Source organism: Drosophila mauritiana, chromosome 2L, assembly GCF_004382145.1.
Source record: "Drosophila mauritiana strain mau12 chromosome 2L, ASM438214v1, whole genome shotgun sequence".
NCBI classification, from domain to species: Eukaryota; Metazoa; Arthropoda; class Insecta; order Diptera; family Drosophilidae; genus Drosophila; species Drosophila mauritiana.
The window spans coordinates 393,886-415,620 of record NC_046667.1 but is presented as its reverse complement, the minus strand read 5'-3'; the positions used below and the strand labels follow the sequence as shown (position 1 = coordinate 415,620).

Sequence of the window (21,735 nt, the reverse complement as noted above, 5' to 3'; positions counted from 1 at the left end):
CCAAAATCATCTGTGGACTGCTGGCCTGCAACTGGAAACGTCAAATTAATAAAGTGCCGGACGTACCACAAGCTGTGAAAAAGCAATCTTTGTCTGCATGCCAGGCCTCTAGAGTGTTTTTCCAGCTTGTTAGTCCACCTCAAGTCCACTCCCATTCCGATCCACTCCCTGTTCGTAGGGTTTGGTGAGCCTTTCAAGATTTATGCAGTTCGCGCGGATGTCGGAGATCCGAGGAAGCGCCGCTCCGTTCCGAAAATCGGGTAAGAAACGAAGGGAGTGCACCAGAAGTACACTCAAAGGAAAGTCTAGTGTCAATCGTAGGAAGAATAGATGGAGCATAATTGCTACTTCCCAATATTTAAAATTTCATAAAGCTGACCTCAAGATTTCTGACAATTATTAAATATTTGCTTAATGAATAAACTTAAAGAAATTCCACCAAATATAATGCAATGTTATAATAATTACCCTTGTTCGAACATTTTTTTAAGTGCTAAACTGAAGGTAATCTAATTTATTAAAAGTGCAGCCTCTGGCCGAAAGAAAAAAGGAGATCGAGAGCACGTCTCGTTTTGGTTTTGATTTACGCTTAAATAAATTAAAATATCATAAAAAGGAAATTAAAATTCATTCGCACAACAAAGCCGGAGTCCGACTCCCGACCCCGAGTCGGTTTCGAGTCTCGACTGGGGGCTCTTAGCTAATTTCTGAACAAGTAAAAATACAAATAAATATTTTAATGTGTGATTTACGACAATGGCTCGCACAGGGGGTCGACTTGGCCACTTCGGTGTTGGCTTAAGCCCCAACTCCAACTCCGACTCCAACTTCAATTTCAAGCTGGCGTTCTTGTGTTGGTGGCGTCTTGGGCTGCTTTTTGATTGGATTTCTGCGCTTCTGGCGTTCGTGTGGAGTGCCAAGCCCGATTTCAAGCGTTCCACATTGAAATACAATTTAAGCGCCATTAATGAACTGACGTGAAACATATCGATAGAGTACAAAGGGATATGATAAGGTATTCGACTTTGGATGATGTGATACCCAAGTTTTAATGCCGTTTATATATTTATCTAAATACCGCAAACAAATATTTAAAAATTAGGAATATGTATTTAATTTGCGAATTATTTTTTTTTTTTTACTTTTTAAATAATTGTTACTGTCACATTCAGTAAGATATATTTAACGATCAATTCGCATTAAATCGAATCGAGCTGGGCTTCTTTAATGGCCAAAGATCAATTTCAGATTTATGCGAGTATCCAAAGTATCTTAAGATTTTGCATATAAAAACAAGACCGGCTCGTAAAGTATTGAAAGGGGGTAGCCCGTAAATGGCCTGCAATTAATTAAAAAACCATTGACATTCATAAAAAGTAAATTGTGGCAACAGCGAGCGGAAGCATCCATAATGTCCCACTATTATAAAATTCATCAAACAATTTTTGAAGCACACACTTACCGAGCTCCGGTTTCCTTCGGTTTTCTCCACCTAAGAGTGTAAGGCGATGAGTATTTCTTAACAGGCTACGACGAAGCGAATCGATCCCCGTATTGATCGAAAACACCTGCCAGGTACTGAGTGCTTGAGGTAGAGAGGAGAGCGTGATTCTTTTATTTCCTTAAACCAATGGTCTGCAAACAAATTTAAAAAAGAATGATTTTAAAAATTTAATTTTTTTTTAATCATCATTAATCATTAATTCATCAAAATTGGCGAAAAAGGTGGAAAAATTTGGAAAAATTAAATTTCCTAGCTGTAACTGTCACTCGGCTAGCAATTTTTCGGTGAGTTCAACGAGGTACGCCGTTCCACTTTCGGACCATTACCTTTTTCTTTTCATTAAAAAAATAAATATTTTTTCTTTTCGCACAATCGGTTTTCGTGCGGATTTTATCTTTTAGCTAAACTCTTTTACTGCAGTGGGTCTTCGTTAATAATTTTGACCCACCTCTAGTTGTGAGTGGTCGAAGTATCAGCACCATGATGCTGTCGATGATGATGGGCATTAAGGCTGGTGATGGAGTTGGTTATGCTGATGGTCAGGGCGATGACGATGGGATGGTGATAGGATGGAGTTGTAGCTGTAGCCCCTAGCCAGCTAACGAGCGCGAAATAATGCGCGAAATGTGGAGCAGAGGGATGGCCGATCCGAGTGTCCGGAGGTCCGAAAACCGGGGACCAGATCCATCTGAACCTGCAGCCAGGCAACGGTGGCGACTGACAGAATTATAATCAATTAGTGGAGGGGCCGCGTGAGCGCATAAAATTATATATTCCAAGGCTCCGATCCCAATTCGTGTAACGCGTAGCGCAATTTAGTTTAAATTAAAATAAATTCAATTACGAGAACATGAAAATCCATTACGCAAATTATTGTCATTAAATGTGCAGTTTGACCGCCGAGCGTTTATGAAATTTTTGATTAAATTTCTGACGCTTCGCTGGAAGCATTAAGCCCCACGTAAAAGCGAACGAAAGACTGTGGCAACAAACTCGTCTGAAGAGATGCGCATGTCCGCCCATGAAGACAGAGAAATGGGCAGTGAGATCGCTGCCGGCTGGCTAATTAATTAATTATAATCCCAGCGATTAGCATAGCTCCGCTCCCCAGATCGCCGCCCCGTCTCATATTAATTTCGATCCCAGTCAACCGCTTTCATTCATAGTTCGCCAGTTTGGCCAAGTCACACGCCAAAGGAACGGGTTAGACTTGCTAAACGATTCGTTAGATAAGATACATATGTGTATATATGTCCGTGATCGCATATGGTCAGCTCACTCACTCGCCCAGTTGGCCATTTAGTTAGTTAGAGCCGCAAAGTTAGTTAGTGAGTAAGTGACTGACGCGTCTGATAGGAACAGGCTGCCGAGTGTCGCACTTAATTTGTAAAGCTGGCTAATCAGCTTAAGCGCGCAGTCCAAATTTATTTTATTATATTTAAATTTGTACCTTGCAAAATAATTAATGAAGGATATTGGATAAATCATAGTTCTGACGAGTTATTCATCTCATCTCAGCTCAATATTTAAAAGTTGCATATGTTAAGAAACTAGCCTTTTCTTCTTACTATCCCTCAGCCTTCCGCCCTCCTCATAGTTTCCATTTATTGTCTGCTCGCTCGCTTAGTTGCTAAATGATTTCTGGGCCAGCTGCAGTTCGGCTCGAAAATTGCTAGACCAAACAAAAACCAAACTACTTAGCCGCACACTCGCCGCATCGGTAATTGAAAATCGATAATCTCTTTGAACCAGTTTGGTCTGCTGACCGCTGCCCCTCTTCGTCACTTGTAGATTCTCCAGCCATGTTGGCTCTTGTGCTGCCAAGAAAGAGAAAAAATCGTAACCGCAAATCGTCTGCAAATTGTAACCGCAGATGAAGGTGGATCGGGATTTCTGGCGGGGATCTGGAAAGGTTCGGTTCGGTTTTGGGGGGAGGAGCAGACAATTGCGATTGATTTTAGCACGCTTAATGGTTATTGGTTTAGCTATGGCTGGATCAGGAACTTGCACTCCAGCCCGGTTGTCCGCAGATGATGCCTCCTCTCGGTGGGTAATAATCCTCTGCTGCTGCCACACCATAAATTACAAATAATTCGATTTACACAAGATTTTCACTCTTAATGGCCGAAAATGGCCCCGGCCGTGAACATAATGATGAAAACAAACAAAACTTAATAAGATTTTAAGCGATCTGCTGCGGGTAATTGCCCAGCATCCTTTCTCCGTTCGCTGAACTGATTGAAAAGTCAGGCAAATAGCGTAGGAATGGCTCGAAATGTGACCAATTCTCAGCCAGATCCAGACTCGCCTCGTTGCCACATTTGCCACATTAAGCCATTAAAGTTTCGGCCAGGAGCTGTCTGCTGCTCTCGCTCTTGTCACCAAAATACCTGAGATGTCCGACTAAATGGCAAATTAGTGAGCCGAGCCCGCTAAAAAGGCAGGCTGGGCCGCTTTTTTTCGGAGATTCACGTTCAAATATGTCAGCGACTGTAAAAAATTGTATTTTGAAAAAATTAAAAAATATCTTTGTCGGCAAAAATAATTTATTGAATTTTCTAAATTCTAATGTGTCGTATAAGTGTAATAATTTTGTAAATGCAACCGTGCTTCTAGACTAATCTAGAAGCTGTTTTTTGTTTTAGTAGAAATGTTTGTATTACGCTTTCTTCCATTCGCTCTCTAATTTCTGTCAGTGATCAGGGGCAGCTGCTTGCTGCGTCCTATTTAATTTCACGTTTATTATTATGCTGTAGCCGCTTGTCAGATTTTGCACCGTCGCATGCCGCGGATGCCTCGTCGGATGGCAATTTTAATTTGTGGCAAACTCGAATTATAATTCGCATTGCAATGTGCAGCGGTTGAGTTAATTACTGCGGCCCCACAATTATCGAAAGGCAGTCACTCCACTTATGAATGTTCCATCAAAGGCATTTGTTTTGATCTCCGATCGTTGGGCTCCTTATTTCCCCCATATCTCTGCCCCCTTCTGCGGCTGATCCAGCTGATTACCCTAATCTAATCTTGCACGCAGCAACACCTACGATTGAAAAGTATTCGAAAACGGTTTAATCAGCTCATTAGCGACCCTAATGCCGTCTGCGTGGGCTTGGATACCCGAATCGAGTGGAATATGCTAATTCGCATAAGCGATCAGATCTCTAACACATGTCGTTCGAAGATAAGCTAAGGAGGCGTAGAAAATGCCCGACCCAAGACTTTTATGTTTATTTAATTAGCGCATTGATTCGGACTTCACTCGGTTTGATTTGAATTATAAATTCACTGCCCGCATGGGAATGTATCGGCAGAATGTTACACATTGGGCTAAATATTAACATAGGATGGGTAATGTCTATCTCTGAAAATAGCTGCAAATATATTTTAATATATATAGAATGTACTTAATTATTTTGAATTAAATTGTGTGTTTTTCGCTACGTTTTCTTGTAGCCTAGAAACTCTCAGGTATTTGGAGCTGTTCCTCTGCGGTAAGTCCCTGAACTTGCGTTGCGTGCGAGATGTGCCCCGCGAAGTGACTCGTGTTAAGTTGTTTCTGCTCCTGCTGCTGCTGTTCGGCTACCATTTGCAGCGAGCCCTCCCAGACGCCTCTGATCGAGTGGCAGCCATAAGCAGGGAGCCAGGCATCCCCACATCCATGCCACATACACATTCGCCGGCCAACTCCTCGAAGTCGTCGATAAGGATTAATTTTCAGCTGCTCTACGTTTTAATATTGTCTTGGCTCGGCACACGCTGTCATGATTTGGGGCGGGCCTACGAAATCCGAAGAAGGTGCTTCACCGGGAAATGGGGAATCTCAAGTCGCTCCGGTGGGTTCCTCACTCACAGCAACTTCGGCAGTCGGTCTCCGTTCCGCTCCACCTTGTTGTAAGTTAGCTCTGGTACTGGTCGTACTGCACTCTTGATGACTCATAATTTGTTTTGGATAAAATCCCTTTGTATGTATAGCTTTTCGTGTTCTTTGGGTGGCTTCGAGTGCCTTGACTTTTGCTTGTCAATGCACGTCGCCTTTGATAACTAATTGCCACGGCGCCAAATGTTTCTCATCGTCTTCTTCTTTGGGGCCTCTTCTGTGGGTTCCTCGACGCTCTGGAGAAGTATAATAAAAGTCACATCGTTACCGTTTTGTCGGCGCTTGTGAGGACGCGGCTCTGAAGCTCTTCACCTCTGTTGATTTATATTCAAATTTGAAGCATTCTCCCGTAAAAACATAATAGCAGGAATCTTGGCGTGCAACAAAAAAGCTTAGAAGAAAGCTAAGAAAGTGTTCGGAAAACGAATATGCTGTAACTGCGGTGTAAGAATGTATCCGTTGTAAAATTACGTGTATTAGATTTTATCAATTCCCAAATATAATCTGATATATTTGCTGATTATCTCATCGCCACTACATCTTCCCAAAATAATATGCATGCGTAACTGGATTTCTGTTTTCATTCACATGTGAACAGTTTTATGTAGCTGTCTTTGCCTCTTTCCTTCTGCCCTCAGTTCCATCAGAAAGTTCGTTGCCTAAGTCTTTTGTTTGTCTGAATGAATTCATTATTTTGTATTGTCATAATACAGACAAATAGTAGGCTGGGATTTTATGGCCAATTTCACGACTATTTTGAAATATGTTTATAAATATTTCAGGGACAAACAAAACATACATTTCTGGGAATTTTCATTAGCAGTAAACCGTTTCTGTGGTTACTATACGTGAAAAATTGAAAACATTTTCGTTTTCCTTTTACAATTCAATTTTTGTGCTGCTAAGTTTAATCAAAGTGGCGCTAATTAGTTTGAGTCGTTTGGATAATTGCAAATTAAACGCAAACTTAATTGCGCCAACACACATACACACACAAGAGCCCCACGGCAATTACATATCCAGCAGATACAACATAAAAGTAAAAATAAACTAAAGCTGCATTTTTTCTCGCAAGGCAACAAAATAATGTATACAGAAAGAAGAAAAATAAGCAGGAAAAAACTGCCCTGGTTGTCTTATGTTGGTTTTGCCGATTACTCGCGGCATGTGGAATTAACAATTAAGTTAGTGTTGCTGCTTAATTAAATTAAAACAAGACAAAAAATCACTTAAATCAAATGTTTCTGTGTAAATTTGTTAACAAATTAAATGCAGTTACTAAAACAACATAAAGATATTGCACAAATAGCTGCCGTGCATATACACATTAATAAGTACTTACTGTAATTGGTGTACACAAATTTTAAAATGTAAGTTTAAGTAATTATTTAAAAAAATGGCAACAAATTTCCCACTGCAATCGTTAAATAAATGCTGGCACCAAAAAAACTAAGCTAATAGCATATTCAACCGGGTAGTAATTAAAATGCAGTCTCTTAATGTCAGCGTTAATTAGTCGCCTTAATTAATGATTATTAATATGGTTGTTGAACTTGCCACTTCCCCTTTTTCCTCCTCTCGGCTTGATTATTATGCAAATTAATTGTTTCGATCTTGCTCTTGGGTTCTCGTTCACATTCTGCATTTGACGACTCATTGAAATGCATGAAATGTTACCAGCCTCTCCAGGAAGGTTAAAAATATTATGCAGGCCCGTCGGCTAAACATGATTATCACAGTTCCACCTCATCGCAATTACCAGGCTGTTCGAGGAGGAGTCTATGACCATGGCTGGCCCTTCGGTTTCTTAGATTTCCGCTTCGCATTTGAGCACAGTAACAAATGAGCGGCTGACCAAAAATCTGGTAATCGAATTAGGCAACTTCGTGTTTTATAAATGTTATCATAAATATTCCATTTTATTAATTACCGCGCATAATTCACCAACAAGAAGCGTAGAGAGATGGAGACTTTGTTAGTGGCCGCCTCTCTCTTCGAGTCTCGACTTGGAATTCGTCTCCGAACGGGGCGACTCATTAGCATACTTAATTTGTTTCTAATTTATTCATAATTGTATATTTGTGGCATCCTCTCTCTGAAGATGACTGCCTTGTTTTTGATCATGCCAAACTCCCTTATTCCTCCATTCCGCTGTCCCTTCACTTGCTGATTTATGGGAAGACCACTGATTAATGGCAGCTTCGATTCCGGATCTGAGCCGGAATCATTCCGTACTCCCAAGATCGGCCGGACTGGCTGTGATTCAGTTTCGGCGTTGGCTTCCCCTCTCTTCTCCTCAGTAGGTGTTGTTACGAACATTATAATGGGGCTTTTGTCCATTAGGTATCGGCTTATGGATCATTTGTGGGAATTACCAAGAAGACATAATGAGATGATGAAGAGTTGGTGTGTTTGGTCTTCTCATAGTGGGGTAAACGTAGTTTTATTTTGAACTAGGTTTTAAATTAGGTATTGCATGTACTTCAGTTAATTTTTACTTAGTTTACAAATAAGCTATATTTCTCCTATTTGTGGCTAATATCAGAATTTGCACAAAACCATATGTTGTAATTTTACTTATTGAATTTATTTATAATTGGAGCTTAGGTAAATACAATTGAATAACTTATTAGTTTAGGTCTACAGTGAATTGGAAATCTTTTTGCACTTGGGCTTGGGTAATCCTCGCTGACCTTCGTATCGTCCATTTCATCCTTGATCCTTAATTGCTCCACCAGCTAGCTGACCACATCGTTTCCATGTCCATTCTGACGCAACAGTTCCAGTTTCAGTTCGTGCTCCCTGGCCTTCAGACGCAGTGCGGCAATGGAGGAGGTGCGTCTGTCCTCGGGTGGCGTTGCAGCTCTGGGAGGTGGCGGCGGAGCCTGATGCGATGGTGGTGGTGGAGGCAGTTGTCGTTGGGGAGAGTGCGACAGAGTCAGGGCCACCGGGGAAGTCTGGGTGGGTGATAGACTCGAGGCCTGTTGGGTCAAGGCGATCCCAACCAGCTGTTGGGGAGAAAGCTGAGCAGGCTGGACTCCAACTGGCATTTGAGGAGGCGCCTGAGGTGGCGGTGGGTGAGCGGTTGGGTGTTGTTGATGCTGGGAGGCGTGCCCGGAGGCAGGCGATGTGGGTGGTGAGGCGAGCATGTGGTTGGGCGAATGCAGGTCGGGAGATCCCACCAGTAGTGCGGGAGGCTTTCCAAGTGGAGGCCCGCGCGGAACGGCCGTCATATTGGCCAGCAAGGATTGAAATGAGCTCGAGGGGGAGTACATACCCGCCATTCCATGTGGTAACATATGGGGAGGAGCCCTGCAAGAAATTGCAGATAAATTTAAGAATGGAACTTTTACAAATAACGTATAAATAGATCAGGGTATTATTTAAATAAAATTGTTAACTACTTTCCTGTACGTCCTCGCCCTTAACAAAGTAGTATAGACTGATTACTCTGATTACTCACCTCTGGAATTGGTTAAAGTAGCCCGACGGAATCATGGGAGCCGCAGAGAGGTGCGGGTAGCGGAAGGCGGCAAGGTTCGCGGCATGTTGGGCGTCGAAGGGCTTGCGCAGCTGGAAGCCCAGGTGGGTAAAGGGATTGGGCGGTAGGGCGGCACCAACTACCGTCTGCATGGTGGCGGCGCCGCTGGGCAGGTAGGGATTATACGGATGCGACTGGGGGCCAACCTTCTCCTGCTTGCGCCACTTGGCGCGCCGATTTTGAAACCAAACCTGGAATGTAAGGGAGGAATGGGCTTTATGAGTTATGTGCTGCAAGCAGGCTACTGTATCTGCATCCAGTTCGGACCATCCTTTCATATGTGCTCTGATCGCGGAGCATCCAATTAATGGGCGTTGTTATTGAAAACGCCCCTTTAATTAGTTTTTAACATAACAATCTGAATATGGAGTCCTTCCCAAGAAGCCGACTCCTGATTGCACTCGGATTAGGAGCTGTAAGGGGAGTCCCGAGCAGTTGCAGTCCGCACACAAGTGGATGTAGGCAAATAATGTTGTTTAGCATGAGCAGTAATTAAAAAGAAGCCGCGACTTTCCGACCATAAAATGACCGACCGGGCATGTAATGACTGGCACTAAAACGGAATTAAATGAATTTCTCCAGCCACGGATCTCCGCTGGCTGTCCGTCTAGTCCCGTCTCGATTTCATTAGTAGCGACATGCTCCATTATTTTTCAATTTTCAACATTGTTGGGTGCACGTGGGCCACGCGAATTAACCGCAAATCTGCGCAGCTTCGAGCCCTGAATTTTCCTCTTGGCGAAATGCTTACCTGAATGCGCGCCTCGGTTAATCCAATTTTCATCGCCAGCTCCTCTCTGCAAGAAAATGAAAGAGAAACCTTGATTAGCTGGGAAAAACTGCAGGGACGTGGCGCAGGCATTTAACTAACCGGCCTGCAAAGAGCTATTCTTTTCTATCCTCAAAATGTTTAGCTAACCAATTTTATTGCCAAAATGCTAAGTCATACGTGTTTAAATCGCTGACCTTAGCTCACCTCCTTTGCTTCTCGTTCCAAAGCAATTGAAGCTTATTCAGAGATCATTGTCGAATTGATTTATTTGCTTAATTAATTGCTGCATTTAAATGAACCCGCAGCCTAATGAATTGAAAACTGCCAGCGACACGGCAAAAAGTTGATCTAATTGTGGCTGCGATTGACATTGTAAGCTCACTTTTTTATTTCGATTTTTGTTTGAGTCCCAGCATTCGTGCGGTCTCAATTAGCGCTCACTTCGGCTTCTCGACTGCAAAAGTGCCTGACTTTAAATTTATGGCAATTACTGTGGCTGTCTTTCAAGCACATTGCTGCATGCTAATTGCGATCGTTAGAGTCTCTTAGGGCGAGCAATCCGAGATGCTGCTTTTCGGCTAGCTCAGGAGGAGTCCCAGCCAGACCCATATGTATAAACTGCTGCTCCAAATAAGATCGATCGATCCACTCAGGGGGTCGCGTCGTTATGAGCATTATTATTATCACCCGATCGTTCCCATATTCGTCTTGCTATCGTAAAACCGAGAATCAACTTTCCAGCCTTTGTCGCGCCTCGATGAGCGATTTATGCAAATTTCTTTTCTTCTGGGGCACTCATTTCGTCCGGCTTCGCCCTTATCGCATTTCGTCATATGTTACTCACCTCGTAAACACGTCGGGATAATGGGTCCGCGAGAATGCCTTCTCCAGCTCCTCGAGCTGAAAGCTGGTGAAGGTTGTGCGATAGCGCCGCTGCTTCCGCTTCGGGGCGTACTCGTCCGCCTCGCAGTCGCTGTTTCCATCCGAAACGGGGCTGTTGGTGCCGCCACTGGCCCCACTTGCCCCACTGGGCGCTCCGCCCGAGACCGACATCGAAACCGTCAGCGCTGCGCCGGCGGAGGCGGCCGACGATCCTGGGGCACGGTCCACCAGCACTACGGCATCCGGGTGCGCTAGCTTGGCTTCTTGCGGTAGTTCCTCCAGCTTGATTTCCTCCGATATGCCCATAATCCAGGAGGGCGATCTAGTACGAGCTCGAAGACAGCGGCTACACAGAGATAAATATAGGCTAGCCGATTAGTTAAAAATTATCAATTCAAAAAAATAGTAATGTGTTTTTGTTTTTAAAGCACCAAAAAACTATTTATAGTTCTTAATATAGTTTCATCAATTATATAGCTAATTAAGAGCTATCCAATTTTATCATACATTTTCAAGTCGAAATGACTACATTATTAAGCTTGCTGCGCTATAATTGCTGAAGATAATAATCAATAAAAGTAAGCAATTGTAATCTCATTTAAAAAAAATTATTCTATATTTATATGTCTTCATTTTGTTTTTTTTTACATGTAATAAAAGGGGTAGAAATATCTAGTTAGCCGTGCATTAGAACCTCGTAATTCAATAAACATTAAACGTGCAATTATCGTGCACTTTATTATGCCAATTTCCGTAATTTGCCATCTAGCCATGACCAAGTCATCGCTTGGGTCGGGACTTGCTGGTTGAGGCTAGCCGCGGTTACACTGGACAACAGGGTTTGGCCAAGGGTCTGAGGAGTGCCAGAGGGCACAGGCGAGGGAGCGGCAAGAGAACCCAGACGAGAGTTAAATTCTGATCGGATCAGATCACAACTAAAACCATTTATGAATAATACATTCCATTTTGGTTGACTGCAGATAACATAAGTCAATAAAGAAATATTTGTAGCTTGAAAAAACTGGTAAGATATATCTAAGGACCATTATTCTTTTCATTACTTTCTCATTCAGAAGCTCCAGGATTATTTTCCAGTGTTAGTGCCAAATTTCTCATAGCTGAGTGCTTATTCTATAAGTTAGTTAGTCGACGGGGTTTTCTGCGGTTTGGAAGCGTGCCTTGTGGTCATGGCCTCCACTTCATTTTCAGATTCATCTTCGGGCTGAGGTTTCCGCTGCCCAGTTGCAGCTGCTGACGAACTCGCCTCAATGCAAATCGATGATGACCACCGCATGGGGCTGTCGGCCAGCTGATCTCTTCCATCAACACGTCTTTCATCGGGCGCTGAGTTGGGCTTATTTCGCTCCCCGGCAACAGCAGGCTTCATGTGCAGATCGTTTGGAATTTTAATTAAATTGGGCGGCAACTTCATTTTCATCATCATCAACTCAACGGCTGCGCTGTGGTCGCCGTTCGAGACCCGTGTCCATGTGGCTTCTATCAGATCAAATTAATATCAGGTGCTAGCTGGGCCCGAGTTTCTCTCCTTCACGAACAGCTCCCGAAGTTTGAGCTTGGCTTGGTAATTCCATGTTTGGCTAATTAATATACGACGTCTTTAAATGACAACTAAGTGGTTAGGCCCGGCTTGTAACCTTCCCCTTCTGCTTCCATCTCTGAACCTCAAAAATCAGGGCCTTACCTCCAGACCATGTCCCATGCCCAAAACTCCGCTTGATTGATGGCCGCCGCTTCTGTTGACATCTCTACATATATCAAAATTGTCCAAATACCTTGTTAAATGGCAAATTAGTGTGGCGGTGATTGATTTAGTTGCATTCTTGCGCGGAATGAAGTTGCAACTGGCAACCAAGCGAAGCCAGAGAAGGGAAATATGCACTGGAAAATATAGCTTGACACTTGGTCTTTAAAATCATTAAAGTATAACATTTTTTTTTTTGTCGGTTAACGATAGATCACCCAACATATTGTTAGTTGACTTTGATTTATTGATTTCTTTTATTTCCAAGACTGTTGTTTAAGTGCACTGCAAGTGGTTCAAGACGTTCCCCAAAGCCAGCAAGGTTCAGCTTGAGTGGCATCTTTCTTCACCTCGCCCAGGCATTCCGCATGAATCCTCCTTGTCAGTTAACTCCAGTTCATAACTCATTCCGGGGCTCGATCATAACTTCGGTTATGAGTTGCCCTGTCAGTTTTCAATGTTGTCAACAAATTCCGCGCATTGACAGCTGACAAACTTAATTTGCGGTCAGCAAATTATTAAATTAGTTGTACGAATTTGCAATTATGCTACTAGTAACTAGCTGCGATTGCCCCCGACTTCATTACAAGACCAGCACTGATTAATTCATTGCATGTGAACGCGAATACGAATGCGAATGGGAACCGTTGAGCACTTTGGAGCTATGTGGGGAATGTGTGCCGTTCAGCTTTGTTGTGGAGCCGCCTTATAATTGTATCCGCGTTACGACTTTATTATGGCCCAGGCAATCGGAGCAGCAGGAATAGGAATCCTCCGCTGATTGACGGTTCGCTGGGTAATTAAAAGGCAGAGACTTTGCTGGAAACTGTCAAGTTTTTGACGTCTGCCTACCGATTTGGCTTGGTTGAGTTGGTCGCATGGCTTCATTTAGTTTAAGTCACTGGCTGGTCAGCAACTAATCAAGTTAACGCTGCACTTGCTGTGCCCAAAACCAGATAGCCGGCCACTCCAGGAAGACTGGGATGTGGACGGGATGTGGATAGGATGGGATGGGATGTGATGGTAATGGTGGACGCGAACTTCTAGTGGGGGCGATTTCGTGGCTAACATTTTGACACAACTACTCGGCGTCTTGGCCCTCTTAGGCCCTGCACGCTAATCAGGCCAAGCGCCAGTCAAACTCGGCAGACCAAGTCCCATTCCGAATCTCAGTCAAAGTCTGGGGTTTTGAGTTGTGCCCGAGTCCGAGTCAGGCAACTTGTTTGCGGTTGCTTGTTCCGTTTAGAGATAAGCTCCATTAGTGTCTGGGGAAATATTTAAGAGCAACATTGTAGGCTGTGTGGGTTTCCTAGCCCAGCACAGTCATAAAGACACTGGGAAAAAAGTTGAGGCCTATTGGGGCTACTTCACCGTAGCTAATAAACTTATCCTACATTTAGCAACCTTCTCTCAGTACACGCGTATGGCAAATGAAGAAATTAATTCGTAATGCGAGACAAGTGTATGAAGCTACATCTATTTGGTTGTGCAACGTCCATCCGATGTATTCCATTGCCCACTGTCCGGTGTCCGGCGTCCGTTGTCGTCACTTCTGTCATCTCGATAAGCATCAATGTTTCTGCCCTGCCTGGCTGCTCTTTCCACAACTCAACGCTGCCCAGCTCCTCTCCGCAGAAGACGCGACTTCGGCTGGGCCTTCAGTTGGCTCCTTCATGTTTGGTGTCGTTTTTATGGTTGCACTTTTGTGTTTTAGCTCCTTCGGCTCCCGATCTTCCCGGTGCAATCCTCGATCCTCGATTCTCGGTGTCTGGGGACTGTTGTGCTGGCATATTTCATTAAAAGCCGGGACAGAGGGACGGCATCAGGTAGAACAGCAAACAGAAGCTCTTTTCTGGCATTTCGTTAATGCGCCTCCGTCTCGATCCTCCACTCTCCAGACTTTATTGATCAGACTCCAGTTTCCAGCCAGTCCCCAGTCTGGCCGGTATCTGGGCTGCTTATTTATGGGTTTACATTAGGCTAAACCACTTTAGTCACACTTTGATGATCGGCATTGTAATTTCGCCTCCGGTTCTTCGATAATGGCAAGCATTTTGGGTGGCTTAACTTTTGGCCCCGAGCGAAAGCTCACTGATCGCCCCCGATACCAGTGTGTGGTCCCTTTGAGAAGTTGACGGATTGGCCAGGGACTTTCCAAGCTTGGTCTTTTAGTTTTGGTTCGATAAGACCAATTATTATTTTCGACCAGCTCTTGTAAGTAACCCAGAAATGTTTTAAATTAATATCACAAGCAGCTGAGCTCGGCCGAGTCGAGTCGATTCCGTAGTGTTTATCCCATTTAAGCTGCACCTGAGCCCTCCATTCACCTTCCAGTTGTTGGGTTGTTTGTTTCTTGGCGCCGTCTTTTGGACCAGGTGCGATAAGGCAGCATTCTTGTTGTTGGCCAGGCGCCGTCATCATCGTCTGTTTCTGTACCTCTTGTTCTGGGGTGTACGTTATGGACCTCTAATGCACACACTCCCAATTATAATTAGTTTATTCATATCCTGTGTCGAAGTTGCTGCCTCATTTGTTGTTCTTTTCCACAATCTTAATTCAATTTACTGCCTATCAGACGGAGTTGCAACGAATCGACTAGTACCCTTTCCCTACGTCAGGTGAAAGAAGTTGGTCAACTAAGTTGTTGCTCTACTTATCCTATATAATCCTTAATATGTCTACAATTTAAGGTATTCTTTAAAGTTTTAGGTCTGCAGACGCAGAACACGTTCCTATTTGAGACAATCTATTGGCTAAATATAATAAAAATTGTAAGTACTTAATTAACATTGCCATAGACTTTGGGGTAAAAATTTATTGACACATGGATTTCGAGATCTCCAAGGGCATTCAAGATTCGCTCCCAGGTAGCAAAAATTACCCCGTGCCCACCCTAATGGATCAGAGTGCCGGGACGGTAGTCCAAAGGTAGACGCAAGTTCAAATTGTGACTCAGAGCCAGGATCAGCAACTCAAGACCCACACAGAAGACCAAGAGGTTGTTGATGGTGAATGGCGATGCTGTAGCTACAAGCTTAGCCCGTGTTGGTGATGTTGATGCGGGGCCAATTACTCATAAAATGCATGTTAAGAACAGCAGTCGCAGTGAGGAGCTATGAAGTGGGATCGGAGGGGATCGGGGATCGGGGATCGGTGATCGGGGATCTGGGGATTGGACAACTGTTGCCCGACGCCATCTCCATCTCCGACTGTTCCGCCCTGCCCTTTGTCATTGTCTTGTGTGGTTTGATAAGCGAATGCGAGGCAGACGGTGGGCAATTTGTGGACGACGACGTTAATTTCTCATGTTTGCATGTTCCATTTAGCGAGGGGTCGGGGCCAAGAATAAATGAAGCACATCTCAAAGGGCCCTGGCGCCATCTTCCCGCTGGAGGAGATTTCTCTCCGGGGGTGTGTTGCCATCAACAATCAACAATCAACCGACATCCCTTCAAAAGACAGCGCCCCAAATTGGGAGCTGTCGAGCAATCGAACAACAGCGAATCAAATCAAATCAGAGTTCGTGTTCAGATAGCTGCCAAAAATTCGGGTGTATATCTACGAGATACCGAGACAGTATCTAAGGTATCTGGCAACACGTTTTAATTGTATGTTGCCGTAATTGAATTGAACTGCATTTTGGTGGAGAACATATTTTAATTTTACGGTGTCCCAAGTACGGGACAATCTTATCGAATCTTTTCGGTATTATCTATTGGGAAAGATGCTACCTCAGAGATACAAATACAGTGCGACCAACTTGCGTCACAAATTCGTTAAAACTTGTGCTGACAAGTCACATGCGTTATAAGTATTAATTAAATCAGTTGGCCAAGTACCCGATTATCACCAGGAAAGAGGGTCCCGGTTTTCCTTTGCCTTATCAGGACCCACATATCTCTCTATATTTCTGTTTTTTTTTTTCACTATAAGTTCGGGGCCCTCGTCCGCGTCAAGAAGCTAAGTGGTCAGTGGCTTTTGACAAGATTATCGGCGGGTGATAGGTGTGCTTGGTTAATTTCATTTATTCTGTAGGTACACACGGGGACAAGCATAAGACTATGCCCCCAACTTTCGACCAAAACCACCTCGAGAAAGGAAAAACATCAGCTAGACAAAACGTGATTTATTGGCGATGACTGCACCGCTGACAATTTGTACTCTTTAATGGTGTTTAATTAAAACCAATCAGCGATAGACTTATCGAACTATCAGCTAAGGCAAAGGCGAAATCTTTCGCCCCTCAAAATTGAGTTAATAAAATTCCATTCTACAGCGATGATCTGATTTGGCTTGATATTTGTCTGATTTGATATGTCCAGGTGGGAAATTAATCAAATTTAATGATATTTACGTTTCGTCATACGTTTTGTTTTTCCCTCTTCACGTTGATTGGGATGATTAGACAGGAGAATTATGAAATTCATTTATTTGTCTATCATGCTGAGAAGTAGGTTATTCGCAAGGTGTGATAATAAGTGTATGTGATCTGAGGATTGGGAAGTGACGGAAAAAGGTCAAGAAATGATAGACATCTGTTTAGAAAATAAGTTACTTTAAGGGCTAAAACAAGTTTTATACAAAATACTTGACTAGAAAAATCTCTTGATATGATATAAGGCAATGATAAAGGTTGTGATAAAAAATAATGAGTTACAGTAACTAGGATACCCTGTTTAATGCACGCTTTCGACATAACAAATCCTATTCTGTCCCAAAGAATGTTTCATATATTTTCGATAAAATGTTTCAGACTAACCTTCCTTCTCCTCCTTGATCGCCAGATATTGTACGGATGGTCTTGAGAATGTTTGGCCTTCTGAATCGCCTTCAGATTTAACCGGGCTAATCAGCCTTGTAACGTTCACACCAACAGTAACTTTTGCCGACGGTCTTTTGTCCACTTCGTCCAACAACCAGATACCGAGTACCAAGCGTCCACTTTGATCGCAATACACCTTTGATGGGTATAACTCTGTACTCCGCGCAGGATACCGACACTTCCGGAAGCGTACGCACTTTTACCCGGAAACAACGATGTATCCCCAGCTCGACTATTCGAATCGAAATCGGAACCGAACGCGACGAGATGACCGGGCTGTTCCAGAGCCGGCAGCAAACTACACGGTGAGCAGTTGGCGCGCAGGTGAAAACTCTGGTGGGTCTGAAACAACAACCGGTTGGAGTTGTTGTTTTCCGATGTTGCGAGAGTGGTATTCTGGCCTCCCAGTGTTTTTAGTGTTTCGTAGTGCCGCAGAGCGAGAGGGAGCGATGCGATCGGAGCGTGTCGATCGATCGTCGCAGGTGTCGCAGGTGAGGCGGCAGGTGGCCGGGAGGCGGACTCCGCCTCTTTCTGGCGGTTCGGCCTATGGGAAGGCAGCATTCGACGGAGCGAAATAATGGCGGAGCTGCTCTCTACCGCTCTCTGTCGCTCCGCATCGCCCTCTCTCTCGCGCCTCTTCGATTGGGCGTAATTGAATAAGCCCCGCACAAAGTGCAATAAATTTGATTAGCAAAATGGAAATTTATTTGCCCCCCAGCTCAACGCGTTTTCCTCTGGTTGCCATAGATGCATTTGCCAGTTGTTGCGGCTCATAAATTAAATAATTTAGCCAAGACACATGGGGAAAAGAGTTGCGTGCATTGGGGTGGGGACTTAGACCCGGCCATATAGACCGTTTTGGTAGTGTTAAGGGCCTCGTTAATGACTTTGTTGGCTTTATTGGATGATTGCCGGACTGTAGACTGTTTTGCTTACAATTCGGAGTGAGGGTGTCAAGCGGGGAAGGGCAATAACTTGTGAAAAGGGTTAATGAGCCAGCTATGCAGATGACTCAAGTTTAATTCGAATGAAGGATGTTTGGAAAAGCCGTTGATTGAGTTTAAATAAGTATATATTGATTTAGATTGATACAACGTGAAATACAAGCAATGGGCTTGCATTCACATAGTTTCTATTTAATGTGATTCTTCGTAATCCAATGAAAACTGTTTTCCGTCCATGAAGAAAAACTGACCTCGGCCCAACTCGTTCCATTTCCGAGCAGACCTAACACATTCCATTCCTTGATAACCACTTCATTAGGCTTGATATAAGCGGGCCTTATACATCGAGAGTTCCATTCCAGCGGCATTTTGCACTGGAACCTGCCCCTCTTCGACCATCATTCGCTGCCCAATTTGCTTGTATCGCAAGGCAATAAATAAAGTGTTAATGGCAATTGCATACAAATAGTTTGGTGTTGCCATTATATGGCCATATTATCCCATTGTCGGGCCTTAACAAGAAGTAAACAATGCGACGCTCTCCGAGTTCCATTGCAGATCGGAATAGGGCTTGGAGTCGGAGTTGGATCGAGTCCGCTGCACTGCAGCCAATTTCACGCTTCATTTACGGGCGAAATGCAAACAAAAGACCAGCGACCATCGACCGTCGACGGACGAGGAGTGACCATTTGGCCGACGAGTTCAATGGACAGCAAACACGGAGCGGGATCGGGAATACCTGGTACCGAGCACGGTATCTCTCGTCCCCATGTGGCCGTGTCAATCAGCCCGTCGCGCAAGGTGTGCACTTATTATACCCAGTGTTCGGGAAGAGCAAGGGCTTGATGAATTTACACTTGAATAAGATGGTTGGTATCCTCCACAATAGTATTTAATTTAATTTATTTTAATCGGAATCCAAATTAGAGATTGGTCAAGTCGTATATGTACACTACCGTCAGCAGGATATATGATTATAAGGAGATATTTGATGGTTTATTCAAATTGGGAAATTTCGTAATTTGGTGGTGAAATATAACTAGTACTAGGTATTCCTCTGCCTCAATACAACCGTGTGGACATTCTTCCCCGTTTGGACTCAATTCGGGTCCACTCTAGGCAGGCTCAGATCGCTCCACAGCGCGAAAGAGACGGAGGCTTAAAGTGAAAGAGTCGCGCATGCGCGCACGTCCTAATGTAATTATTATCTCAACAATTGAATTTCCGGTCCCGACTTCGACTCCGCGCTGTGGCTGTGGGTCTGCATCCACTCCTGCACATGGGACAGATGTCGCGCAAAACGCTACAAATGTGCACTTAATTGCGCAATTAAATAATTTTAATTCTGCTGCGCGTTTTCCTTTTTCTTCTTTTCCCCCATAAGTCGTTCGCCGTTTTTCTCCTGGCTGATAGCAAACAAATTGCAGCCAAGTGGCCAAGTCAGCTCGCCCGTTCCCTATCTGCTGTCCGAGGTGTCTTATTCATTATGACCATTATGCAGCTTAGATAGAAGCATTTACCAGTTGCCATTTGCCAGCTGGGAGAATGAAATAGATTTGAGGGGCTTGCCATTTGGTTAGGCCTACCAAAGATGGTAGCCTTTAATCAACTAGCGGTGTCGTTGGTGTTTGCTTAATTATTCTTATAAAACGTACAATAATAATTTCAAAGCTAAGATGGTGTTGTTTGCGGTGATGAAAATTATTCAGAAAGATCAGACATTTTGATTTTAAGGAATGGGTTGGGGCAAAAAGTTATGCTTATTTGATACTTTAACTGTCGAGGATGAAAACCTAAGTGTTTTGCCTCTGTCCTAACAAACTTTCGCTTCTCCTCCCTTTAGCTATACGCAATTTGTGCGGTTATTATGTATGGAATTTACCCAAAAAAGTTACCCAATTACAGCCATTACTGCGGCATAGATTTCCCTCACCCACGAAAGCCCGAAGTCGGTGAAAATGGTGTAGCAAACGAAACGCAACTGTAAACGATACCAAATTATATTTAATTACGTGCGATTAGTTAGGGTTACTGGAGTCGCGCGATGAAATGTTGGCGATAAGGCCCCGCCCGTCACCTGGCCCATAAATAGTACACCAACTATTCCAGATCCCAGATCCCAGACCACAAACCCCGGCATTAATTCAATTACAAATGGCTGCGTTCGGCCGGCGAGCAGGGCGTGTGACATAATCACCCAACAAAACTGTCGCTTGATGGCAGCTATACTCGTACATACGTACATAACGCCCCGGTTGATGGCCTAGTACCCCCGGTATAGCTGCTGTTTCGGCCGGCATTTCCTTGGCCCTCCCCCAGATCATTATTTGGTAATTTGATACGACGATTTGCCTGGCTTTCGTTGCTTTCGGCTTTGTTGGATTCGACGACATTGCATTTTCACTCAATTGTCGTGTAGGCCCGAAATTGACTTCGGCGGAAGCGCGTTATTAACTGGTTTATGCAACCCAAAATCGCCAGATTTCCAGCCAGCGATAAGGCCCTCTGCTTGGCTGATTATGTGTATGTACGTACACATTCCTGGCCAATAAGCGGGCGGCAATTAAAACGAAAGCGAAGTAATTTCATTTGTTCGTAAATCTAATTGTGGAAACTCTCTCATGGCCTCTGGTTTACCACCCCCCTCCCCATGCACCCTGCCTTCCAGGCGAAATAAAATGTGAAATGCTCTGGTAATTAGTGCGTGTACCGACTGTACTGTGTACTGGGATTAATTAATTATTAATTGCCCCCTGACCCCCTCCCGCGGATTCCCTGCGTAGTTCCACACTTGGTTTTCGTTCCATTTTGAACGTTTTGTGGAATTCGCCAAACAAAAATTGCATATTTCAGATAATTTGAGTTTAATGCGCGTGGATTAAAATTATTAAATTTTATCTTTATATTGTTTTCAAGTAATTAAATATAATTATATTTTCCCATACCAAATGAAGTCCCGTGCAGAGTCGAAAACTGGGAAATTCATGTGGAACTAAATGTCGATTTTGCAAGAACTCGTAATTATTTATCCGTGCTTAATTAAACATAATTAAGTCGCTTAATTTACCCAAAATGTTAACTCCGTGTATGTGAAGTTAAAAAAGACACAACGAAAACAAATGCAATAAGTTATTTAAATTTAAATTACATTTTTATCCACTTATGTTTTTTTGTTCAATAAACTGTTCATTTATTTAATTATTCCAATTTGGAGGTTACCTAAAACGATATTTTTCTTAAAGGTGACCTCAAACGAAATAAAGTCGTCGCTTTTCAGTCATCGTCTTCTTTCTTATCTGCCAAAAAATGACTTAGCTCTCCAGTCGTCCAGTTTGGGTTTCGTTTTAGTTCTGGTCAGTGGCATCTGTCTATGGGTTATAGGATATGCAGCACTTTGGGATCAGAGTCCTCACTTATCCCTTTTTTTCATCCCTCTTCGTCCGTTTGCCCACCCTGGCCACGATCATCGCATTAGTTGTATTTTATATAATTGATTAATTAGAGGCCGGCTTCTGGTCCTCTGGATGGAAGGGAACCAGGGAGCCTTGTGTCCGTCTGGAGCTATCGTTAGAATTATAATTGGTCTGGGCCGGGGGCCGTGCCATAAAAGATGTAAGATATATGGATGTGT

The 21,735-nt window shown here is 43.6% G+C and overlaps 1 protein-coding gene across 1 annotated transcript; it reads right to left on the bottom strand.

Annotated features, from left to right (window-relative positions):
• Nucleotides 1-7,949: 7,949 nt before the first annotated feature.
• On the bottom strand, nt 7,950-17,467 carry LOC117149334 (homeobox protein aristaless). Its single transcript, XM_033316767.1, has 5 exons — nt 17,098-17,467; nt 10,539-10,922; nt 9,674-9,719; nt 8,845-9,113; nt 7,950-8,693 (listed from the first exon to the last, which is right to left on the bottom strand). Exons 2-5 carry the CDS (start codon nt 10,880-10,882, stop codon nt 8,120-8,122), a joined length of 1,233 nt encoding a protein of 410 aa, XP_033172658.1. The 5' UTR covers nt 10,883-10,922; nt 17,098-17,467; the 3' UTR covers nt 7,950-8,119.
• Between the last annotated feature and the right edge of the window lie 4,268 nt (nt 17,468-21,735).

Coding starts and splice junctions, on each gene's coding strand:
- LOC117149334 (XM_033316767.1), bottom strand. CDS start 10,882: ATGGGCATATCGGAGGAAATCAAGCTGGAGGAACTACCGCAAGAAGCC. Junction 9,720..10,538: donor TATCCCGACGTGTTTACGAG/GTGAGTAACATA, acceptor ATTTTCTTGCAG/AGAGGAGCTGGCGATGAAAA. Junction 9,114..9,673: donor TAACCGAGGCGCGCATTCAG/GTAAGCATTTCG, acceptor CTTACATTCCAG/GTTTGGTTTCAAAATCGGCG.